At 44.2% G+C, this 23,307-nt stretch overlaps 1 protein-coding gene across 6 annotated transcripts in view; it reads left to right on the forward strand.

The window, feature by feature from the left end:
- HECW2 (HECT, C2 and WW domain containing E3 ubiquitin protein ligase 2) overlaps positions 1 to 23,307 on the forward strand; it is a 365,375-nt gene that overhangs the window by 327,053 nt on the left and 15,015 nt on the right. For 5 of the 6 annotated variants that reach the window (XM_077448729.1, XM_077448731.1, XM_077448733.1 and 2 more), the window contains 3 exons: positions 3,185 to 3,283; positions 11,368 to 11,497; positions 14,744 to 14,890. In XM_077448729.1, the coding sequence (XP_077304855.1) occupies positions 3,185 to 3,283; positions 11,368 to 11,497; positions 14,744 to 14,890 (376 nt within the window). Of the gene's footprint in view, positions 1 to 3,184; positions 3,284 to 11,367; positions 11,498 to 14,709; positions 14,891 to 23,307 lie in introns of all 6 variants that reach the window. The other variant, XR_013261865.1, reaches the window with a different exon arrangement.

Here is a 23,307-nt window from a genome sequence, read left to right on the forward strand (position 1 = left end):
TTTTACCCTAGCAGGCTCTGCTCCATTGTTGCCTGTGACCTCAATGTACCAAACTGTGGCAGTATGGGGTGGATCCCTTAAAGAGGGAACCTCTTCTCTGCCAGGTAGTACCCTCTTTAATTAAATGGGTGGAGAAGGTGTCTGAAATCTTGAGCTTCGGTTGTGATGGTCTGCTACAAGCATCTAAACTTCAGTCCTGCATGTGGTCTTCTCTGCTTACAGATGTGCAGAACACTCTGGTTAAAGTACTGGAGTCCAGTTGCCTTTTATAAAGGGCATCTGACTCAACTGGCCTTCAAATAATGTTGTCTCTTCAGGTCTACCTTGGATTCCACATTCATAAGTCCTGTTGGAGGCTAGAGCATGCTCCTGTTTCTGTACAGGAGCTCCCAAGAAAGGTCAGCTGAGCTCCACCCTTTTCCTTTGTCTACTTCTGCAGTAGGTACCCCTAGGACCCCAGAGCATGTCTCTTAGACTGCCCACAGGGTTAAAAGTCACAAACCAACCACTGACTGGCCAAGTCCACTGACAACCCTTCTGCAGGTATGCCCTCAATGCTACAAGTGGGATGTGTTTTAAATCCTTCCGTGTCCATGGGAAGCTTGGCTTTTAGGCATTTAGGTGCAGAGAGCGTCCTCTTAGATACTCTGGCTAGTTCCTCAGCCATGGCAGCCTTCTCCTCAGGAAATCTTGGGTTCTCCCACCCCGGATCCCTTGTTCCAGACTCTGTGCCAGCTAGGGTTCCAGAGCTGGCCCTATGAGTACCACCTCTCTCTGTCTCAGAGTTTCTCTTTCCCTAGAACATGGAAATTAACCAATTGGTACCTGGTAACCCTCAGTGTCTCCCCTCCACAGAGGGGCCTTCTTGTTTACTAGGCCGACTGGAACAAGCCTGGACTTCCCTCACTCTGTTAGGGTTCTGAATGGTCAGTGTTGTACAGTTTGTACACAAGGACCCCTTGTATAAAGAGTAAGCTTCAGAGATCCTAGTGGACAGTATATCTCCCTCCTTTCCTCTCTTGCAGGAGGGGCAGGTATTGAAGGACCATTCTCTCCTTTTTATTTATTGGCCTACCTTAGCCATTGCCTCTGCTGTTGTGGACTTAGTTTCTGATTAGTCTAGCATGTCTACTTTTATGGACTGGGTATCTGCTAGGACTCTGCTGGCAAAGACTCTTCCCCCTCTATCAAATGGGTTTCTCTCCTGGGAGAATCTCTCCGGAGCTGCCTTCTGGTCTTACAAAATGGGATTTCACTTTCGGCTGGTCTCCTGGGTCAGACACTATTTTACACTATTGAGCCATGGGTGTAGCATAAGGGGTTGCAGGGGGTCACAATCGTAACCCGCCCCTAGCTCCAGAGGGCCCCTGCAGCCTCCCTGTCATATTATCATAAACTCCACAAAGTCCAGCTCCAATCTGCCCTAGGGTCCCACAGCCATGCTCCAGTACTGAGCTTCCACTTTGCCTTCCACAGTCCACACACCTCTGTTGTCATTGGCTGGGGAGAAGCTGTTATCCATTTCTTGAATGGAGAGGAGCATGGGGTGAGAACAGCCCAGGATGGGGAAGTGTCTGTGCTGTGTGCTGGCAACATGGAATGGTAACCGAGCTCAGTGAGTTAAGAGGAGAGTGCCGTCCTGTAGCCACGATGGGACCAACGTCACTGGTGAGGCAAGACAGTGCTCAGTCTTTACTCCCCTCCCCACACCCGGGGATGTCCTCTTACCCCACTTCCCTGACAACTGGGGAAAAGACATGCACCTCCGGGAGGTGCCCTTCCCCCAACACCTGCCAACACTGACAGAGAAACCTTCAGAAGTTGCTAAAACAAATCCCTTAACACCTCTTGAGGGGCTGCAGATTTCATGTCACATGGCTTTGCCCCCCCCCAACCCCCTGACCACTCCCTCTGCTCTGGATGCTATGCCCACTGCTGAGCTTCTTTCCCAATACAGCACTCTATACTGCACCTCCTCCGCAGGGCTGATCACATTCCTTTACAATACAGACAGTCAGCCAAGATCTTCACAGGGTGTATTTGCCTACTGCAACTACACTGCTGTTCTGACCAGAGGATTTCACAGGTCAGAATGGCAACATAAAAACCAGATACACCCTGTGAAGGCTGATAGACTGTGTGTAAAGGAATGTGATTTTAGCCCTGTGTATTGTGGGGTGGGGGGGGGGGGCTGTTTACAGTGCTGGAATGAGAAAGGAGCTCTGCCAAATGACCTGACAGGGGTCCCTGTCCCCTGATTCTCTTAGGGGTGATCTCTGTCCTATAATGTAAGGAAGAACTCTAAACTCTTAAGCCACTTTGAGTATCTTGGCATGCGGTGGGTGTATTTGCACACATTGTGTAAGTGGTGGGGGGGGGGGGCAGGTCAACTTTTGCATCGGGGCCCACAAGCTTCAACACCTCTGTACTGAGCTACTAATGTGTCTTCACCACTGAGGACCAGTGGGAACCCTTCCCTACATTAGGAAAAGCACGGCACTGGACAACATTGTGTGCATCTGCCTCACGCACATTGATCCCCTTATGGGTGATTAGTTGGGCACCAGTTCCTCTGCATCCTATTGTGCATCCTATTGTGCATCAGAGGAGGGTAAAACCTGGGCTTGTAGCTGGACATCCTGGCTTGTCAGCTGTCTTCACCATCTCACAGCGATGCTGGCATTCTGCTATCACTGCATCATCTATGCTTTCGGCAGAGGCAGGGGTATACCTCTCATGTGAATTTATTTTTATAAATTATGGACATTTTTTATTTTATTTTTTTTACATATAAACACACAAGATTATTTGCATTAAACTAATTAAAATGTTGTATCTTTAAAAAATTGGTCCCTCAAGATGATCTACAAAAATAACTGTAGGTGCACATAGGCACAAAGTGTAATTCGCATATTCCAGTTTTTGCCAAATGCAGTAGAAATAATAAAGGCATTTCTTTCCATCTTTGCTACCAATAACGTGGGTGATGATGACATGTGGATTAACTTTCTGAAGTTAAGTGTGTTTTTGCACCTAGTTCAAATTTTACTTTTTTTTTCTTTGACAACTTATCTATGTAAGGTTCATGCTAGAACATGTACACTATACCTCTACTCCCCGTTTTGCCCCACTATCTGTTTATATGTAATAGGGATTTAATTATTGTTTAATGTTTATTTTTCAGGTTTAGATTCAGTGGCCGAATCTTGGGTCTTGCACTTATACATCAGTATCTACTAGATGCCTTTTTCACACGTCCATTTTATAAGGCACTTCTACGAATGTAAGTTATTCAAAAAGTATATTTCTGACACTTGAGAATTTTGTTTGCATCTATATTGGCTGCATAAGGCTCATGCACACTGCATCTCAAAGAAGCTGCTCCTACAGGCTTTTGAGCTCTCATTTTTGTTTCTGCCCTGCAAACTCCCCTCCATGTTAGCCAATGTGTCCATGCACACTATGGCTTTTTCAGGAGTTTACAGGCATATGGGCTTACAGGCAGAAAAATCCCCCCCACCAAACTCTCATTTTAGGGAGGAGTTTTCGAGCAGAAAAAGTGCAAAAAAAAAAAAAAAGCACAAATTTTTTTTAAAATTAGCTGAAGGGGGGTTTGTGAAAAAAACGCTTATGCTCAAAAATGCACAAAAGAGCACAAAAAAAAGCACAAGCTTTTTTAAGCTTAGGCAGAGAAATAAAAGCTCAAATGGCTGTAAAAGCAGCTTATTTTTATTTTTTTATAGCTGCAGTGTGCATGAGCCCTTACATGATTTATTTGTAAAACAAATCCATATAAAGTGACTCTTCATTCTGAACAACATGTGTTGATGTTTAACCAACACGATTAAGATAATTTCTTTGAGGTCTTACATGAGTGCTATGTATCATTTTTTTGTTTCAACAAAACTGGTAACTATTATCCACTGCAAGATATGCATAGATTGAATCCCAGCAGTACCTCTTATTTGTAGCCGACTCAACATGTAACTTTATGGGAATACTGGCTCAGTTTATTCTTCAATCACTTTCAAATTTGACATTTATCAATATTGAAGTAGTTGTTGGGTGACAAGAGACAAAGAGACCAGTCCAGGGTCAGACAGCCATGGATCTCATGGATTTCTAGAAAGTACTCCTCTTTGTCCAATGTCTCCAGTATACAAACAAAGGGGTCTGTAGCGATCACTTATAGGTCATGTTATAGCATTGTCGATTGAAAAAGCTTGGGACACTTCAAAAGCATGAGCAGTACATCACCTTGTGCACCCTGGCACATCAAACATCTTTTGAGTGTGCAATTTTTTTTTTCAGGGAAATGGGTGTCAGAGATCATTTTCTGGATTCAGTTTGAGCATTCAAGGCATGCCGTAGTTGTAGATATTGATAGAATTTCTGATTGGTGATCTGATACTTAAGTTACAAGGCTTTAAACTTAGCACCAGTGGCATACTAAAGGGGATGTTGTCCGCTCCAGGTGCGCACTTACTGGGAGTGCTGATAATGAAGAACTGCGAACACATAAGACAGTTAATTATGGTAAACATTGCTACATTATAAACATTATTATAGTTGCACAATTTAGTTGCTGAAGCATACTATATAGCAGGAGCGTAACTAGAACCTTCAGGGCCCGATGCAAGAAACCATGATGTGTCCCTCTGACCCCCCAGGCTTCCAATTTTGGGTGTCCATGGATATCCTCCCAGAACTCTGCCTCCCATATGCCCCCTGGGACGTGCATCCAGCGCAATCATGGCAGCCCTTTACCATGTGATTAGCTGATCACATATAAACAGACTTGCTGGGTATCGTCAGCCTTTTCCTCTCACACTGTGTCTGTGTAAGGAAAGGAGAGGCGTTAACTGCCAAGAATGTCAGTAAATTGTTTACACTGATAATCAGTGCTGCGTATAAGTGCCACCTATCGGTGATCATCAATACCACCTATTGGTGTCCATCGATGCTGCCTATCGGTGCCACCGATCAGTGCTGCATTTCAGTGCCGCTTGTCATTGCTCATCAGTGCTGCCTATCAGTACCACCTATCAGTGCTCATCAATACTCCCTATCAGTGCTCAATTTCAGTGCCGCCTATCAGTGTTTATCAATAATGCCTATCTGTGACCCTCAGTTCCACCTAGAAGTGCCCATAAATGCTGCCTACTAGTGCCACCTATCAATGCCGCCTATCAGTGTCCATCAGTGCCATCTATCAGTGCTTCATGCCCATCAGTGCCTCCCATCAGTGCTCATCAATGATGCCTATCAGCACCTATCAGTGCTCAATGTCTATCAGTGCCCATCAATACTGCCCATTAGTGCCCATTGGTGCTCATCAGTGCAGCATATGCGTGCTGCCTATCAGTGCTCATTAATGCCCATCAGTGCCGCACTGCTTATCCGTGCCACATATCATTGCTCTTCAATGCCACCTACCAGTGCCTATCAGTATACCATTAGTGGCCATCAATGCCTCCTATCAGCTCTGCCTATCAGGGCAGCCAATCGGTGCTCATCAACGTTACCTGCCTCCTCAGCATGGCTCTGAGCGGAGAGCTTGTCTCTCATACTGCTCAGAGCCGACAGTTCTCCCTGCCCCCCCCCCCCCCCTCCATCCTCCCTCCTTCCTCTCTCGCACGGAATAACACGGCCAATCTGCTCTTTCTCCCCCACTGCTCTCCTGTATGTGTACCGTGGGAGGTGTGAGCTTGTTAGCTTCACACTTGACTTCCCGCAAAGCACACAGGAGGAGAGGGGAAGGGGGGGAAGTTGCAGATCATCTGTCTCCTCTCTAATCCCATGCAAGAGAGGAAGGAGGGATGGAGGAGGGAGCAGGGAGAACTGTCGGCTCTGAGCTGTATGAGAGATACACTCTCTGCTCAGAGCCATGGGACTAGCAACCCACCTGGGGCCTGCAGTGGAGGAATGCCAGGGCCCGATCCCAAGTGCGACTGTTGCAACCCTGATAGTTCCGCCACTGCTATACAGGTACAACACAGTGCACAGCATATAGTATATAGGTGTGTCTGAAACCATTTTTCTATTATTAACCACTTGCCGACCGCCTCACGCCGATGTACGTCATCAGAATGGCACGGGCAGGCATAAGCACATATATGTACGTCCTTTGCCTCCCGCGGGTCGGGGGCCCGATCGGGCCCCCGCCCGGTGCCTGCGGCGGTCGGTTTTCGTTCGGGAGCGATCCCGGACGAGGGGACGGCCATTCATTCATGGCCACCCCCTCGCGATCGCTCCCGACGAATGGAAATCCCCGGTGACATCACTTCCTCTCCTGTAATGTAAACACAGGAGAGGAAGTGATGTATTCTCTCCTCCGTGTCGGTATTTTTCGTTCCGACACGGAGGAGAGCGGATCAGTGAGTTGCACCAACACATCCCACACACAGTAGAACATGCCAGGCACACTCACACCCCCCCTTTACCCCCCGATCACCCCCCCAATTACCCCTGCCCCCCAGTCACAGTGACACCAATGTCATTTTTTTTTTTTTTTTTTTTTTTTTTGCATTGGTGTCATTTGTGACTGTAATAACTGTTAGGGCAGTTAGGGTTAGCCCCCTTTAGTTCTAATGTACCCCCCTAACCCCCCCAATAAAGGTTTAACCCCGTGATCACCCCCCGTCGCCAGTGTCACTAAGGCTGGGTTCACATTGCAGCGGTTTATGAGAACGAATGTGATTCGCACCGCACTGCAGTGCAAATCACATCCGATCTCTGTGCGATTCGAGTTCAGCCATTCGCCGCACCCGCCGCACCCGCCACACCCGCCGCACCCGCCGCAAATTCGCACGGGACCCTTTTTTTGGCCCGCAGCAGAATCGGATCGCATGGGTGTTCACACCATGCGATCCGAGTTTGCAGATCGCACTGCGATATGCGAACTGATCTGGGGGTGTCAGTAACATTTCACTGACACTCCCAGCAGTTCGCATAGGGCAGTGTGAACTGCCGCCGGGAGGCATGCGATGCGGGAACCCGCCGCGGATTCGCGGCGTTTCCGCATCGCTCCAGTGTGAACCCAGCCTAATAAGCGATCATTTTTCTGATCGCCGTATTAGTGTCACAGGTGACGCTAGTTAGGCAGGTAGGTATTTAGGTTCGCCGCAGCTTTTTATAGCGCTAGGGACCCCCATATACTACCGCATAAAGCCCCCTGATTGCCCCCTAGTTAACCCTTTCACCAGTGATCACCATATAACTGTTACAGGTGACGCTGGTTGGTTAGTTATTTTTTTATAGTTTCAGGGCACCCGCCATTTATTACCTAATAAAGGTTTAACCCCCTGATCACCCGGCAGGTGTCATTTGTGACTAATAACTGTTAGGGCAGTTAGGGTTAGCCCCCTTTAGTTCTAAGGTACCCCCCTAACCCCCCCAATAAAGGTTTAACCCCGTGATCACCCCCCGTCGCCAGTGTCACTAAGGCTGGGTTCACATTGCAGCGGTTTATGAGAACGGATGTGATTCGCACCGCACTGCAGTGCAAATCACATCCGATCTCTGTGCGATTCGAGTTCAGCTATACAGATAGTATGGCTGAATTCGTGTCGCACCCGCCGCAAACTCGCACGGGACCCTTTTTTTGGTCCGCAGCAGAATCGGATCGCATGGGTGTTCACACCATGCGATCCAAGTTTGCAGATCGCACTGCGATATGCGAACTGATCTGGGGGTGTCATTAACATTTCACTGACACTCCCAGCAGTTCGCATAGGGCAGTGTGAACTGCCGCCGGGAGGCATGCGATGCGGGAACCCGCCGCGCATTCGTGGCGTTCCCGCATCGCTCCAGTGTGAACCCAGCCTAATAAGCGATCGTTTTTCTGATCGCTGTATTAGTGTCACAGGTGACGCTAGTTAGGCAGGTAGGTATTTAGGTTCGCCGCAGCTTTTTATAGCGCCAGGGACCCCCATATACTACCGCATAAAGCCCCCTGATTGCCCCCTAGTTAACCCTTTCACCAGTGATCACCATATAACTGTTACAGGTGACGCTGGTTGGTTAGTTATTTTTTTATAGTTTCAGGGCACCCGCCATTTATTACCTAGTCTCACTAGTGTACCCCTAAATTTAGGGGTGTCTACTTTCTAAAATGGGGTCATTTGGGGGGGGGGGTTTGTGCCATCTTGGCATTTTATGGCCTTCAAAACTGTAACGCCCTTAGAAAGCCTGAAGGCGGTGCTTGGTTTTTGGGGCCCCGTACGCGGCTAGGCTCCCAAAAAGTCCCACATATGTGGTATCCCCGTACTCAGGAGAAGCAGCAGAATTTATTTTGGGGTGTCATTTCACATATGCCCATGGCATGCGTGAGCAATATATCATTTAGTGACAACTTTGTGAAAAAAAAAAAAAGTTTGTAATTTTCCCGCAACTTGTGGCAAAATATAAAATATTCCATGGACTCAACATGCCTCTCAGCAAATAGCTTGGGGTGTCTACTTTCTAAAATGGGGTCATTTGTGGGGGTTTTGTGCCATCTTGGCATTTTATGGCCTTCAAAACTGTAATAGGTAGTGAGAAGTGAACTCAAAAAATTACGCCCTTAGAAAGCCTGAAGGCGGTGCTTGGTTTTCGGGGCCCCGTACGCGGCTAGGCTCCCAAAAAGTCCCACATATGTGGTATCCCCGTACTCAGGAGAAGCAGCAGAATTTATTTTGGGGTGTCATTTCACATATGCCCATGGCATGCATGAGCAATATATCATTTAGTGACAACTTTGTGAAAAAAAAAAAAAAAAAAAAAAAGTTTGTAATTTTCCCGCAACTTGTGGCAAAATATAAAATATTCCATGGACTCAACATGCCTCTCAGCAAATAGCTTGGGGTGTCTACTTTCTAAAATGGGGTCATTTGTGGGGGTTTTGTGCCATCTTGGCATTTTATGGCCTTCAAAACTGTAATAGGTAGTGAGGCGTGAAATCAAAAATTGACGCCCTTAGAAAGCCTGAAGGCGGTGCTTGGTTTTCGGGGCCCTGTACGCGGCTAGGCTCCCAAAAAGTCCCACATATGTGGTATCCCCGTACTCAGGAGAAGCAGCAGAATTTATTTTGGGGTGTCATTTCACATACGCCCATAGCATGTGTGAGCAATATATCATTTAGTGACAACTTTGTGTAAAAAAAAAAAAAAAATTTTTTTTTTGTCATTATTCAATCGCTTGAGGCAAAAAAATAAAATATTCAATGGGCTCAACATGCCTCTTATCAATTTCCTTAGGGGGTCTACTTTCCAAAATGGGGTCATTTGGGGGGGTTTTGTACTGCCCTGTCATTTTAGCACCTCAAGAAATGAGATAGGCAGTCGTAAACTAAAAGCTGCGTAAATTCCAGAAAACGTACCTTAGTTTGTAGATGTGACAACTTTTGCGCAAACCAATAAATATACAATTATTGACTTTTTTTTTACCAAAGACATGTGGCTGAATACATTTTGTCCTAAATGTATGACTAAAATTGAGTTTATTGGATTTTTCTAATAACAAAAAGTAGAAAATATCATTTTTTTTCAAAATTTGCGGTCTTTTTACGTTTATATCGCAAAAAATAAAAATCGCAGAGGCAATCAAATACCATCAAAAGAAAGCTCTATTTGTGGGAAGAAAAGGACGCAAATTTTGTTTGGGTACAACATTGCATGACCGCGCAATTACCAGTTAAAGCAGCGCAGTGCCAAAGTGTAAAAAGACCTCTGGTCATTTACCAGCAAAATGGTCCGGTCTGAAAGTGGTTAAAGTATAATGCTGCATAATAAATTGTCTTGTACTAAAAAAAAAAAAATTCTCCACAGTATAGAAAATATTATGTTTCAATAATAAAAAAATACCAAACACTGATCAAACTTGGCTTGGACCTACAATTATCAAATTGTAAGCCAATCACACAAGCAGGAAACTATATATCTGGGGGGCATTCTGTATATCAGCTGTATACAGATTGCCCCCAGGTTGCCATATTGCATTGCATTTTGCAGAAAATTACAGCGCTACAGATTGAAAAGACAAGCTATGCCCCCCCCCCCCCCCCCCCCCGCTATCCATTTACAGAAGGCTTTATATTTTGTGAATGGGTTCAATAATACATAGTGCCTATTGATTGGGCAAGATGAGGGGAGGATAAGGGAGAGCTGCTGCATAGGACACTGCAGCTATAGAAGATGATACCAGAAAGTCCAGTACCAGAGCATGGGAAGTACAGTGATGGCTATACTCCAGGTGTTCGGTAAAAATGTAAAATGTAAATGAAAGTGGTAAGGCCATGATGTGGCATGCATTTTAGAAAGTGCCTGAATTCCTGGAGTTTAGCTTTAAACAGGGAGTTAATGATCACTTACAGCCTCTTTGAAAAAAAGGGCCACCTTCTTAAAGCGGTTCTGCACTCATGATTTTTTTTTTTTTTCTGTTTAAGCTTTAAAATGTATCTATTGAAATAAATATGCTTACTTTTCCAGCATTTCTCAGTGCAACATGTCAGTATTTCCTCCAAATTTTACTTTTTTATTTTTAGTGTTTGGCAAATCTCATTTTTTTTGTGGGCATTTGAAGCTCACAAGCAATAACTTCCTCTTTCCAGTCTTTGCTAGGAACTAGCATGCTTTTCAGTTTCCCGCGCATGCTCTGTAGCTACAGCTACAAGCGGTGCAAATCCAGAATCTTGTCAGGATAACGGCGTGATGACGTCACATCCGCGAAATCTCGCGAGATTTCGCCAGTCTAAGACGCAATGTGTCCTGGGATTACTTGGACGCGATCCCAGGAGACAGTGTGGGGATCAGCGGAAGTGATGCTGATCCCCGCATAAAGACCGCCCATAGCCGCAGGGGATGAAGAGAAAAAAATAAAGATAACGACAGGTAGGATAAATAAAAATGACACATTGCATTAAGCAATGTGTGGACGGTAGCAAAAACAATCGCAGTACGATAATAAAATGTGTGCAGAACCGCTTTAACAAAGTGTGTGGAATCATGTATAGTGCAGTATGGAAGATTATGATTCCTGAATGTAATATAGACTATAATGGGATTTATATTTTATCATAAAGTTTTTCCCTTGAAAATTAAAGAACTCAGGAAAGAACAATTTCAGGATCTCAACATTGGAGAATGAAGGTGCAGTAGCACATAATGAGGTCATCCCTTCCTTTCCTTACTCTTTTGTAAGTAATCTTCCTGACTGACACCAATGTGCAATGCACCAGAACCCTGATCAGCTCACTAGGAAGCTAATGTAAAGACACGATTACGCTATTGATAAAGACTGTATTTTGGAAAATGTTTAATGAACACATATCTAGATTAAGGGGTAATGTTGGAATTCATATGTTAAATCTTCAATCTTACACCTTTGTAGACTTTGTGATTTGAGTGATTTGGAATATCTGGATGAAGAATTTCACCAGAGCCTGCAGTGGATGAAGGACAATGATATCCATGATATGCTGGACCTTACGTTCACTGTGAATGAAGAAGTATTTGGGCAGGTATATTTTTCTTATTAACTCTGGTCCTAATGTCATATGATTATATAGAGATAACCAACATTTTAACCACTTGTTGTTACAGTGAGGGCAATGAAGTAAAGTATTTGGACAACTTTTCTGCTGGTATGGCTTCAAAAAGTCCTGCATCAGATTCACAAAAGCCTGCTGCCAATTTTGCTAGTTTTTCCAAAACACGCAATAGATTTTGGAAGTCTTTACTAGCACCACTTTTACAAAGGGTGGCCATGGTTGCACCAAATTCTAAAGAATTATCTCCAATTCGTAAATAGCTAAGTTGGAGGTAATTAAAGCCTTGTACAAATGATGAGAATATTGGACAAATGATTGTCCATGTTTATTGCATGCTAATCTCATATCGAAAATGAAGAGGTTACTCAAGTTAGGAGAATGTAATGTATTCTTTCATTTCTGAGCATGCGTGGTCTTGGTCATCCAATTTTTTTCAGATGAACACTTTACTGATTAAGCGAATATCGTTTGTTCTGTTTCATGTTTGTCCATCCAGATAATTTTGCATTAACTGCCATGATCGGCTCTCGAAAGCTGTATTGCTAATGATCGGATTATCATGTGATCACTTTGAAGGCAGTGGGTTTTTTTTATCCGATTTTCTCATTGTGTGTACTAGGCTTAAAGTATAACTAAAGGCAAAACTTTTTTTTGTTGTTTTATACAGACTGGAGAGGGATTAGAACACCAGTCAGCTTGGATTGCTGTCTGTGCCACTGCTAGGGAGATTCACTCTCTATTTGTCCTGTGTACTATTATCTTTGAAAGTGAAAGTAAAAGATGCCAAATTTGGGATTGTTGTCATAAAAGAAATAGGGAAAATTCCAATGGGGACACTAGTTTTGGTGAGCTGGGGTTCCCCAAGGAATTCATTTAATTTGCAGGGATTTCACCTCACTTCTTGTTTGGCTATGGGACAGGAAGTGAAGGGAAATCTCCCCAAGGGGACAAAGAAGCCAAAGAAAATATGACAGGATTTATAACCCTCTCTTATTCTATCCAAAATGAAAAAAAGGTTTGCCTATAGTTCTACTTTTAGACCAGAGTACCTGTCTCTGTACACTGTTTAGCAGAGCAACATCTTTGCCGTCACTACCCTTTCCTCATTTGTCAGTGGCTGTCAAGGACTCTGTAGACTTTTAGCAACCAGTGATGCTGACAGTGGGCAGGGCCTGAAGGGGAAGCTGAGGGACTAGCTCCTGATCAGGTTGGATCCCTTCTTGTCATCGACAGCAGGCAGTGGGTGGATTCTATGGCTAATAGGCTGTCTACTGGCTGTGGATTTCATTTACTGTCTGCTGTCATTCACAAGCTGAGAGAACCTGATCAAGAACTAGTGTCTCCGAATCCTCATAAGGCTCCACCTACCCAGCTACAAAACTCCTTGGCAGCTGGACTGTCTGTGTGATAGCTACAGCAATGGGTATGTAGTAGCTCAGTTGCCTCAAGGATATGTTGCCTGTATAGATAGGGTGCCTTGTCTTGTTTTACCTGTTCTTGGTAATGAAAAAAAATTCCGGGAATTCATAGAGAGTGTGTACAATTCCAGTTTCCAGTAGGTACATACGTTTGAGGCAAGCACAAACATCGGTGGGGCAGAGGAGAGGCAGAATTCTAGATTGTCGTAGACACTCTATGACTTCCGTAGAATATGCTTGAGTTGCCAAGAATAGGTAAAACAGGACAAGTCACTTTTTCCCTTTTTTACAGATTAGACTTTTCAGCCCAGTAAAAAACATTGTTGTAGCCTTTGTAGATTCCAGGAAATCAGCTGGAACTTTAATAGCTATAAATAAAACTATATAAACATGTACATTACTGTGTTACTTCAGTGCATGTTAACACACGATCCACATTGCAGAGCCATATATAAGAAGTGGAACCCAAAGGCACACCTCTGTTAGTTAGCCTTGTGTTATGGTGTGTTTATTAAATTAAAAAAAAGATGTCCATTTCCTCGTACATTAAGGTGAGCTGCCAGCCCATTCCAAATGAATGCAGGGCACCTCCACTCACAATAAAATAGGGATCTTCACAGCACATTTTAGTATTGTGATAATTCTGTCCTTTATTCATGTTAAGTATCAGGCATCACAGGCCAACAATTCGGAGCCTCGCAGGATCTTTCACTGTGTACTGGTGAAGATCCCCATTTTACAATGATTGTATGGTGGCGCCACCCAGAAATTCAACACAGCACCCTAAACAAACTGTGGACGAGCCTGTAAAGAGTGCAACAGGTACAATACTACTTCTCAACTCACGATAACACATTGTGTCACTGCAACACATAGTGTGAATAAACTCTTAAGCCTCGTACACACAATCGGATTTTCGGCAGGGAATTGTGGGATGGCAGACTGCACTCCATCAGATAATTGTTGTCCAACTTTCCGCCAACAAATGTTGTATGGCAAGTTTGTTAATTTTTCGGTGGACAACGGTCTGTTGTCAGATTTTCCTATCGTGTGTACACAAGTCCGTCACACAAAAGTCCAAAGTACAAACACGTATGCTCGAAATCAATGCTCACCAAACACGACATTAGCAGAAGGTGCCCAAAGGGTTGCACTCATGAGCTGAAATGTTACGTAGTACGTCGCTACATTCGTGTTTGTTGGCCGTCAATTGTGTACCGTTCGTATGCAAGACTAGTTCACGGCACACGCCCTTCGGACAAAAGTCTGACGCTTTGTCTGCCGAAAATCCGATCGTGTGTACAAGGCTTTATTAATATAACAATGCAAACATTCATATCTGTATGATATTTGTTGTGCTGGCTATTTATAGTTGCTGACATAAATGTATTGTAATACCATACATTTTATATTATATTTTGAATTATAAAGAAAATCTTTAATGCTGAACTCCAGTCTAAATTTGCAGTTGAAATATAAAAATGGGATCTATTTACCTGCTGAATAATCAGTTACTTTTGTCCAGCCGGACCTGAGGATGTCAGACAGGACAGTCAGGTTGGTGACCTCCTCATTCTCAGCCAATCCAATGGCTCCTTTTCCCAGTCTCCATTCTATTACAGATATGACTACAGGAGACTGATATTGGGACATATTTAGGTTTGCATTTAAAATACATTTATTGATAATAAATGCATAACTGCAAAAAATATGTTTTTCATATCTGTCTGGAGTTCGGCTTGAATATATGCTCCTTTATTTTAGTTATTATTCAAATACATATCCCTTGTTTGGAAAGATTACAGAGAGAGAGCTTAAGCCAGGAGGAGCAAACATTCCCGTAACTGAGAAGAACAAGAAAGAATACATTGAAAAAATGGTGAAATGGCGAATTGAAAGGGGCGTTGTACAGCAGACGGAGAGCCTGGTGCGGGGCTTTTATGAGGTAAAGTGTGTACTTGCAGTCTGAATAATGATCTGTCATTTATATGACAGAGAAGCCATAATCTGCTTGCTTGGTTGCAATTTAAATACTTTTTTGATAGGTTTGCGTGGAAATAAAATACTTTATTATAACCAAACCTACCTTCCTACTTTATAAAATATTTTTTCTAATGCGGGTATAAGAACTGTGCTGCTGTACTTTATTACTTCTGACTAAATTAATTGTATTAAATTTTATTATGTCCATAAATGTTTTTTTTAGTTGCAGTCTAGTGAGCCACAGTCCTATCTACTTTTTTGGAGCCTGCAGTAGCAAGATCTGCCTATTGCAGTTCCTGGTCATGTTGCTGCACACTTCCAGTGTTGCCATCACATCTGGGCATTCCCATTTTTTCTGTTCGATGCTCCATGATATTAACCACTTGCCGACCGCCTCACGCCGATATACGTCGGCAGAAGGGCTCATACAGGCAGAATCACGTACCTGTACATTGCCCTGTAAGAGGCGGCCGGCGGTGGCAAGCCCCGTGAGTCGGGTTAAGTAGTATTGCGGTAGTTTTTAACAGGCGGCTTGTGTGTGTGTGTGTGTGTGTGTGTGTGTGTGTGTGTGTGTGTGTGTGTGTGTGTGTGTGTGTGTGTGTGCGTGTGTGTGTCAGCGTTGCTTTGGTCATGCCTCATTAATCTCTGTATCTATAAGCATTGCGAAGAGGAAAACTGAAGCAATGAAATCTTAGCTTTTTTTTCTCTGAGGGCCGATCTTGGCAGTCTGCCAGCCCTCTAATGTGACACACAGCAGGGGTTTCTAAGCTATTACTTTAGAGTCTGTTGTGATCTTCGAAGATCTATGAAAATATAATTACAATAAAAGTAGCTACAGAGGTCAGGGGTGGTTTGTTTTAAAGGCCTTTTAGTGCTTGTTAAAGTGGTGTTCCAGGCATTTTATCAACCCCCCCGTGTTTGTGATAAGTTCCTGTATTCCCAATGGAGTGTTTTTTTTTTGTTTGTTTCAAGCAGCGAAAACACCTTTTTTTTGTTGTTATCCTTCAGCAGTACTTACCTGCAGCGAGGTACGTAATATCCGGGCACACAATGACTCCTGGAATATGATTGTCATCAATCCCAGGAGACAATGCACCACTGCTTGTAGCATTGCTATGGTGTTTATGCGCATGCGGACGATCGGGAGGTGCATGCTGGGTAGCCAGCAGCACAATATCCTGGAAAGACTTACCAGTGGGTTTGGGCTGCCCACATTCAAGATGGGAATGCGCTCGGCGGGGACTGCTAAGTAATTTTTTTTAATAAATAACATTTTAAAAACCTACATTAGATACTAAAGCCGCTTCCTATAGGTTTTGGTGTGAACAACATGGGGTGTTTTTCAAGAAAAAAAAAAAACTGTTAATCTGCTTTAATAATATGTAAATAGTTTAATGTCCATAGTCTGAGCAGTTAGCACAGGTGCACTTTAAATAGGAACCTTTTTGTTGCTATATACATTTGTTTTACTTTCAGGTTTGCTGCAGTTAATCAAAAAAGTAATAAAGACATACACAAAGCCACCTTCGGGCATACAGCATGAATCTAGGCATGTTTTTGCAGGTGCTGCATGCTGCCACCCCATAGACATGCATGGCTGTACGCAGTTCTATGCGGGCATACAATGGTATTTGCATCAACCAGTGAATATGTACAGACAGTCTGTGTCTGTGTTCAGAATTTTGGGTCTATGCAGTTTTATGTAAGTACCAATGTATGCACACACAACTGCGTACAGCCATTTATTTCTATGGGGCAGCTGTACGTAGCACCTGCATGGACATCCTCCCAAACTTACAAACTGTGTGCATGGGCCATTAAAGTTACATTGCAGTTAACTGATTGTGATAGTTGCAGCTAACCACAGTGTAAGGGTTCATGCACACTGCATCTCAAAGAAGCGGCTCCTACAGGCTTTTGAGATTTTTTGAGCTCTCATTTTTATCTACATGGAAACTCCCCTCCATGTTAGCCAATGTGTCCATGCACACTATATGGCATTTTCAGGAGTTTACAGGCATATGGGCTTACAGGAAAAAAAAACCCACCAAACTCGTGTTTTTAAGAGCACAAAAGTCGCCTTTCGAAAAAGTGTAAAAAAAAAAAAAAAAAAGCACAAAAACGCCCCAATGAGGTGAGGGTTTGTGGAAAAAAACACTTATGCTCCCCCTCCAGCCAGAATGGCACGGGCAGGCATAAGGGCTTACATGTACGTCCTTGCCTGCCCCCCGGTCGGGGGCCCGATCGGGCCCCCGCCCGATGCCTGCGGCGGTCGGTATTCGTTCGGGAGCGATCCCGGACGAGGGGACGGCCATTCATTCATGGCCACCCCCTCTCGATCGCTCCCGGCGAATGAAAATGTCCGGTGACATCACTTCCTCTCCTGTAATGTAAACACAGGAGAGGAAGTGATGTATTCTCTCCTCCATGTCGGTAGTTTTCGTTCCGGCACCGAGGAGAGAGGTTCGGTGAGTTGCACCAACACACCCCACATACAGTAGAACATGCCAGGCACACTCACACCCCCCCTTTACCCCCGATCACCCCCCAATTACCCCTGCCCCCCCAGTCACAGTGACACCAATTGCTTTTTTTTTTTTTTTTTTTTTTTTTTTGCATTGGTGTCATTTGTGACTGTAGTAACTGTTAGGGCAGTTAGGGTTAGCCCCCTTTAGTTCTAATGTGCCCCCCTAACCCCCCCAATAAAGGTTTAACCCCGTGATCACCCCCCGTCGCCAGTGTCACTAAGGCTGGGTTCACATTGCAGCGGTTTATGAGAACGAATGTGATTCGCACCGCACTGCAGTGCAAATCACATCCGATCTCTGTGCGATTCGAGTTCAGCCATACAGATAGTATGGCTGAATTCGTGTCGCACCCGCCGCAAATTCGCACGGGACCCTTTTTTTGGCCCGCAGCAGAATCGGATCGCATGGGTGTTCACACCATGCGATCCGAGTTTGCAGATCGCACTGCGATATGCGAACTGATCTGGGGGTGTCATTAACATTTCACTGACACTCCCAGCAGTTCGCATAGGGCAGTGTGAACTGCCGCCGGGAGGCATGCGATGCGGGAACCCGCCGCGGATTCATGGCGTTCCCGCATCGCTCCAGTGTGAACCCAGCCTAATAAGCGATAGTTTTTCTGATCGCTGTATTAGTGTCACAGGTGACGCTAGTTAGGCAGGTAGGTATTTAGGTTCGCCGCAGCTTTTTATAGCGCCAGGGACCCCCATATACTACCGCATAAAGCCCCCTGATTGCCCCCTAGTTAACCCTTTCACCAGTGATCACCATATAACTGTTACAGGTGACACTGGTTGGTTAGTTATTTTTTTATAGTTTCAGGGCACCCGCCATTTATTACCTAATAAAGGTTTAACCCCCTGATCACCCGGCGGGTGTCATTTGTGACTGTAATAACTGTTAGGGCAGTTAGGGTTAGCCCCCTTTAGTTCTAAGGTACCCCCCTAACCCCCCCCAATAAAGGTTTAACCCCGTGATCACCCCCCGTTGCCAGTGTCACTAAGGCTGGGTTCACATTGCAGCGGTTTATGAGAACGGATGTGATTCGCACCGCACTGCAGTGCAAATCACATCCGATCTCTGTGCGATTCGAGTTCAGCCATACAGATAGTATGGCTGAATTCGTGTCGCACCCGCCGCACCCGCCGCAAACTCGCACGGGACCCTTTTTTTGGTCCGCAGCAGAATCTGATCGCATGGGTGTTCACACCATGCGATCCGAGTTTGCAGATCGCACTGCGATATGCAAACTGATCTGGGGGTGTCATTAACATTTCACTGACACTCCCAGCAGTTCGCATAGGGCAGTGTGAACTGCCGCCGGGAGGCATGTGATGCGGGAACCCGCCGCGCATTCGTGGCGTTCCCGCATCGCTCCAGTGTGAACCCAGCCTAATAAGCGATCGTTTTTCTGATCACTGTATTAGTGTCACAGGTGACGCTAGTTAGGCAGGTAGGTATTTAGGTTCGCCGCAGCTTTTTAGAGCGCCAGGGACCCCCATATACTACCGCATAAAGCCCCCTGATTGCCCCCTAGTTAACCCTTTCACCAGTGATCACCATATAACTGTTACAGGTGACGCTGGTTGGTTAGTTATTTTTTCTATAGTTTCAGGGCACCCGCCATTTATTACCTAGTCTCACTAGTGTACCCCTAAATTTAGGGGTGTCTACTTTCCAAAATGGGGTCATTTGGGGGGGGGTTTGTGCCATCTTGGCATTTTATGGCCTTCAAAACTGTAACGCCCTTAGAAAGCCTGAAGGCGGTGCTTGGATTTCGGGGCCCCGTACGCGGCTAGGCTCCCAAAAAGTCCCACATATGTGGTATCCCCGTACTCAGGAGAAGCAGCAGAATTTATTTTGGGGTGTCATTTCACATATGCCCATGGCATGCGTGAGCAATATATCATTTAGTGACAACTTTGTGAAAAAAAAAAAAAAAAGTTAGTAATTTTCCCGCAACTTGTGGCAAAATATAAAATATTCCATGGACTCAACATGCCTCTCAGCAAATAGCTTGGGGTGTCTACTTTCTAAAATGTGGTCATTTGTGGGGGTTTTGTGCAATCTTGGCATTTTATGGCCTTCAAAACTGTAATAGGTAGTGAGGAGTGAAGTCAAATATTTACGCCCTTAGAAAACCTGAAGGCGGTTCTTGGATTTCGGGGCCCCGTACGCGGCTAGGCTCCCAAAAAGTCCCACATATGTGGTATCCCCGTACTCAGGAGAAGCAGCAGAATTTATTTTGGGGTGTCATTTCACATATGCCCATAGCATGTGTGAGCAATATATCATTTAGTGACAACTTTGTGGAAAAAAAATAAAAAAAAATTAAAGTTTGTAATTTTCCCGCAACTTGTGGCAAAATATAAAATATTCCATGGACTCAAAATGCCTCTCAGCAAATAGCTTGGGGTGTCTACTTTCTAAAATGGGGTCATTTGTGGGGGTTTTGTGCCATCTTGGCATTTTATGGCCTTCAAAACTGTAATAGGTAGTGAGGAGTGAAGTCAAATATTTACGCCCTTAGAAAACCTGAAGGCGGTTCTTGGCTTTCGGGGCCCCGTACGCGGCTAGGCTCCCAAAAAGTCCCACATATGTGGTATCCCCGTACTCAGGAGAAGCAGCAGAATTTATTTTGGGGTGTCATTTCACATATGCCCATAGCATGTGTGAGCAATATATCATTTAGTGACAACTTTGTGTAAAAAAAAAAAAAATAATTTTTTTTTGTCATTATTCAATCGCTTGAGGCAAAAAAATAAAATATTCAATGGGCTCAACATGCCACTTATCAATTTCCTTAGGGTGTCTACTTTCCAAAATGGGGTCATTTGGGGGGGTTTTGTACTGCCCTGCCATTTTAGCACCTCAAGAAATGAGATAGGCAGTCGTAAACTAAAAGCTGCGTAAATTCCAGAAAACGTACCTTAGTTTGTAGATGTGACAACTTTTGCGCAAACCAATAAATATACAATTATTGACTTTTTTTTTACCAAAGACATGTGGCTGAATACATTTTGGCCTAAATGTATGACTAAAATTGAGTTTATTGGATTTTTCTAATAACAAAAAGTAGAAAATATCATTTTTTTTCAAAATTTGCGGTCTTTTTACGTTTATATCGCAAAAAATAAAAATCGCAGAGGCAATCAAATACCATCAAAAGAAAGCTCTATTTGTGGGAAGAAAAGGACGCAAATTTTGTTTGGGTACAACATTGCATGACCGCGCAATTACCAGTTAAAGCAGCGCAGTGCCAAATTGTAAAAAGACCTCTGGTCATTTACCAGCAAAATGGTCCGGTCTGAAGGTGGTTAAGGCATTTGCTTACAGCAGCAAAAGCATGCATTCCAGTTTTATGGAAAACCACGGTGGCTCCAACCAAATCACAATGGAGATGAGCAGGGTATCGGAGATCCAACAAATGGAAAATTTGACTATGATATTGAGAGAGCAAGAGGAGAGGTATCATGAAGTGTGGAAACCCTATATTATATATAGGGAACAAAACCATTAGGGGGGTTCCCTTTTATTTATTTTTTTACTTTTTTTTTCCCCCCTCTCTCTTGTCTGTTATGTCCACATTTTGGTCCGGGGTCATTCTGTCTCTATAATATCCCTGTTTTACCATTCTGATCCTGGACTAGAATGTGGACATGAAAACCCTTCCATGTTTTTTTTCTGGACAGGGTTAAGGGGAGAGATATACTAGTTGGGTCATAACACAGGGTCAAAACAAAGATTAATCTCAATGTTTTCTGGTATTTAAATATCTGTGGGAGGGTCGGTAATATCTGGGAGGGGTGGGGGAGGGGGGAGATGGAGGGGGAGGAGGAAGAAACTAAGAAAATCGTTTTTTTTTGTCCTTTTCCTCTTTCTCTTTCTTTTTTGGTATGCTTTTTTTTTTTTTTTTTTTTTCTTCTTAAAGAGGGATTCCGCCCAAAAAAAAGTATTAAAAGCCAGCAGCTATAAATACTACAGCTGCTGACTTTTAATAAATGGACACTCACCTGTCCCGGGTTCCAGCGATGCCGGCAGCCGAGGCCGATCGACCGCTCGGGCCTCGGCTGCTGCCGCCGCCATTCGAGGTGAGGGAATCGGGAACTAAAGCGAATCGGCTTCACTTCCCGGTTCCCTACTGCGCATGCGCGAACCGCGCCGCGCAATAGGAAATCTCCGCGCTGTCACTGGGACCCGTGTGTGTCCCAGCAGACAGCGCGGCAGGGCAGGAAATGGCGTAGACTCCCGTGGGAGTCTATGCCCGGAAGTGGGTGAAAATACCTGTCTTTGACAGGTATCTCCACCCCCCTCCCCCCTGAAAGGTGTCAATTGTGACACCGGAGGGGGGGGGGGATCCGATCAGCGGAGGTTCCACTTTAGGGTGGAATCCCGCTTTAAAGACAAATAACCAGGGCTATCCCAGGTAAAGGAAAAAAATATATATAATAGTGAATATAAGGAAATATGGTAATGTAATAGAAGAAATTAAGCACGATTAAATTATGAATGGCATGGTGTTAAACATAAGATGTAGGTGTGTAAGTGTATAGATATGGAAAATTGTATCACTATATTATGAAAATAAAGAATTAAAAAAAAAAAAAAAAGAGGTCCTTTCATGCTTTTTTGGGATGTTTACATTCCTTGTAACAGGAATAAAGTGACCCAAGTTTGTTTTTTTGTTTTTTTTTGTTTTTTGTTTTTTTAAGGACAGTGTAAAATAAAAAGTAAAATAAATAAGAAAAAGAACATTTAAAGTGCCCCGTCCTGCCGAGGTCACGTGCAGAAGCAAACGCAGTCATGCCCGCATATGAAAACTTTGTTCAAACCACATATGTGATGTATCGCCTCGATCGTTGGAGCGAGAGCAATAATTCTAGCACCTCTTCCCCACCAACCCTGGTCGGTGGTCTGTATGGTGCATCTTCTATTCAAATCAATGGGCTCCCATAGGGAACCATTGAGTTTGAATAGAGGCAGAGAAACGCTGGAAAAAGCTAGCTCCGTTAAACATGCATTAACGCCAATGCAAAAAGCTACTAAAAGCACGTTTTTACAGCTGCTTTTTCCTGGCGTTGGTAGTGGCTTTGCAGATTGTTTTTTTTAAGACCCTGTGTGCATGAAGCCTTAATGTTTTTTTTTTTACATTTTATCAAGCACTGATGCTGTAATCCAGTTATCACCAACCAATCTACAGAGCAGGGTCTGGCATTGACACCAAAGACAGAAAGTACACAAAATCTTTTTAGCTATATATAGATTGTGGTTAGGGATGAGCTCCGGCGTGTTCGCACACTCCATGTGCAGAGCCTTCCAGGAGGTCGGCGCAGCGCTGCCCTAATCACAGGCAGTGACACATTTCCCGATCTCTGCAGCCGCGCATCGGGCAATGTCTCACTGCCTGTGATTAGCGCTGACAGTGTTACTTATGACATCCTCACATAGATTCCTTTGGAGAGCCTGTGAGAATGCCTGACCACTCCTGCCAATGATGAACTACAAAGCTTGTTTGTCCCATCTGTGTCCATTGCTGGGATTGTACAGGAGGCAGTTGTGCTTGAGAACCACACTATGGGGGATTGTATTAAAGGAATCAGTTTTTCACATAGCTATGTGAATCTTTGTTACTTTAAACACAAAATCATATACTTAGAAGTTGAAAAACATTTGGAAAATTGAAGCGCTTCTTGCTAACTGAAAAATGCACTCTTTTAGTAATTCAATCCTCATGAACAGACGTGCGTTGTATATATATCTCCTAAGCAATCTAGGGTTTCACAGTCTGTTGACAAAAGGGTTAAGGGAGGAGTATGGCCCTCTTATGCTCTCCCCACTCTGCCCCCGACCG

The sequence above is a fragment of the Lithobates pipiens genome, unplaced genomic scaffold (assembly GCF_037356315.1).
Source record: "Lithobates pipiens isolate NorthernLeopardFrog02 unplaced genomic scaffold, aLitPip1_a1.2 Scaffold_22, whole genome shotgun sequence".
NCBI lineage: Eukaryota > Metazoa > Chordata > Amphibia > Anura > Ranidae > Lithobates > Lithobates pipiens.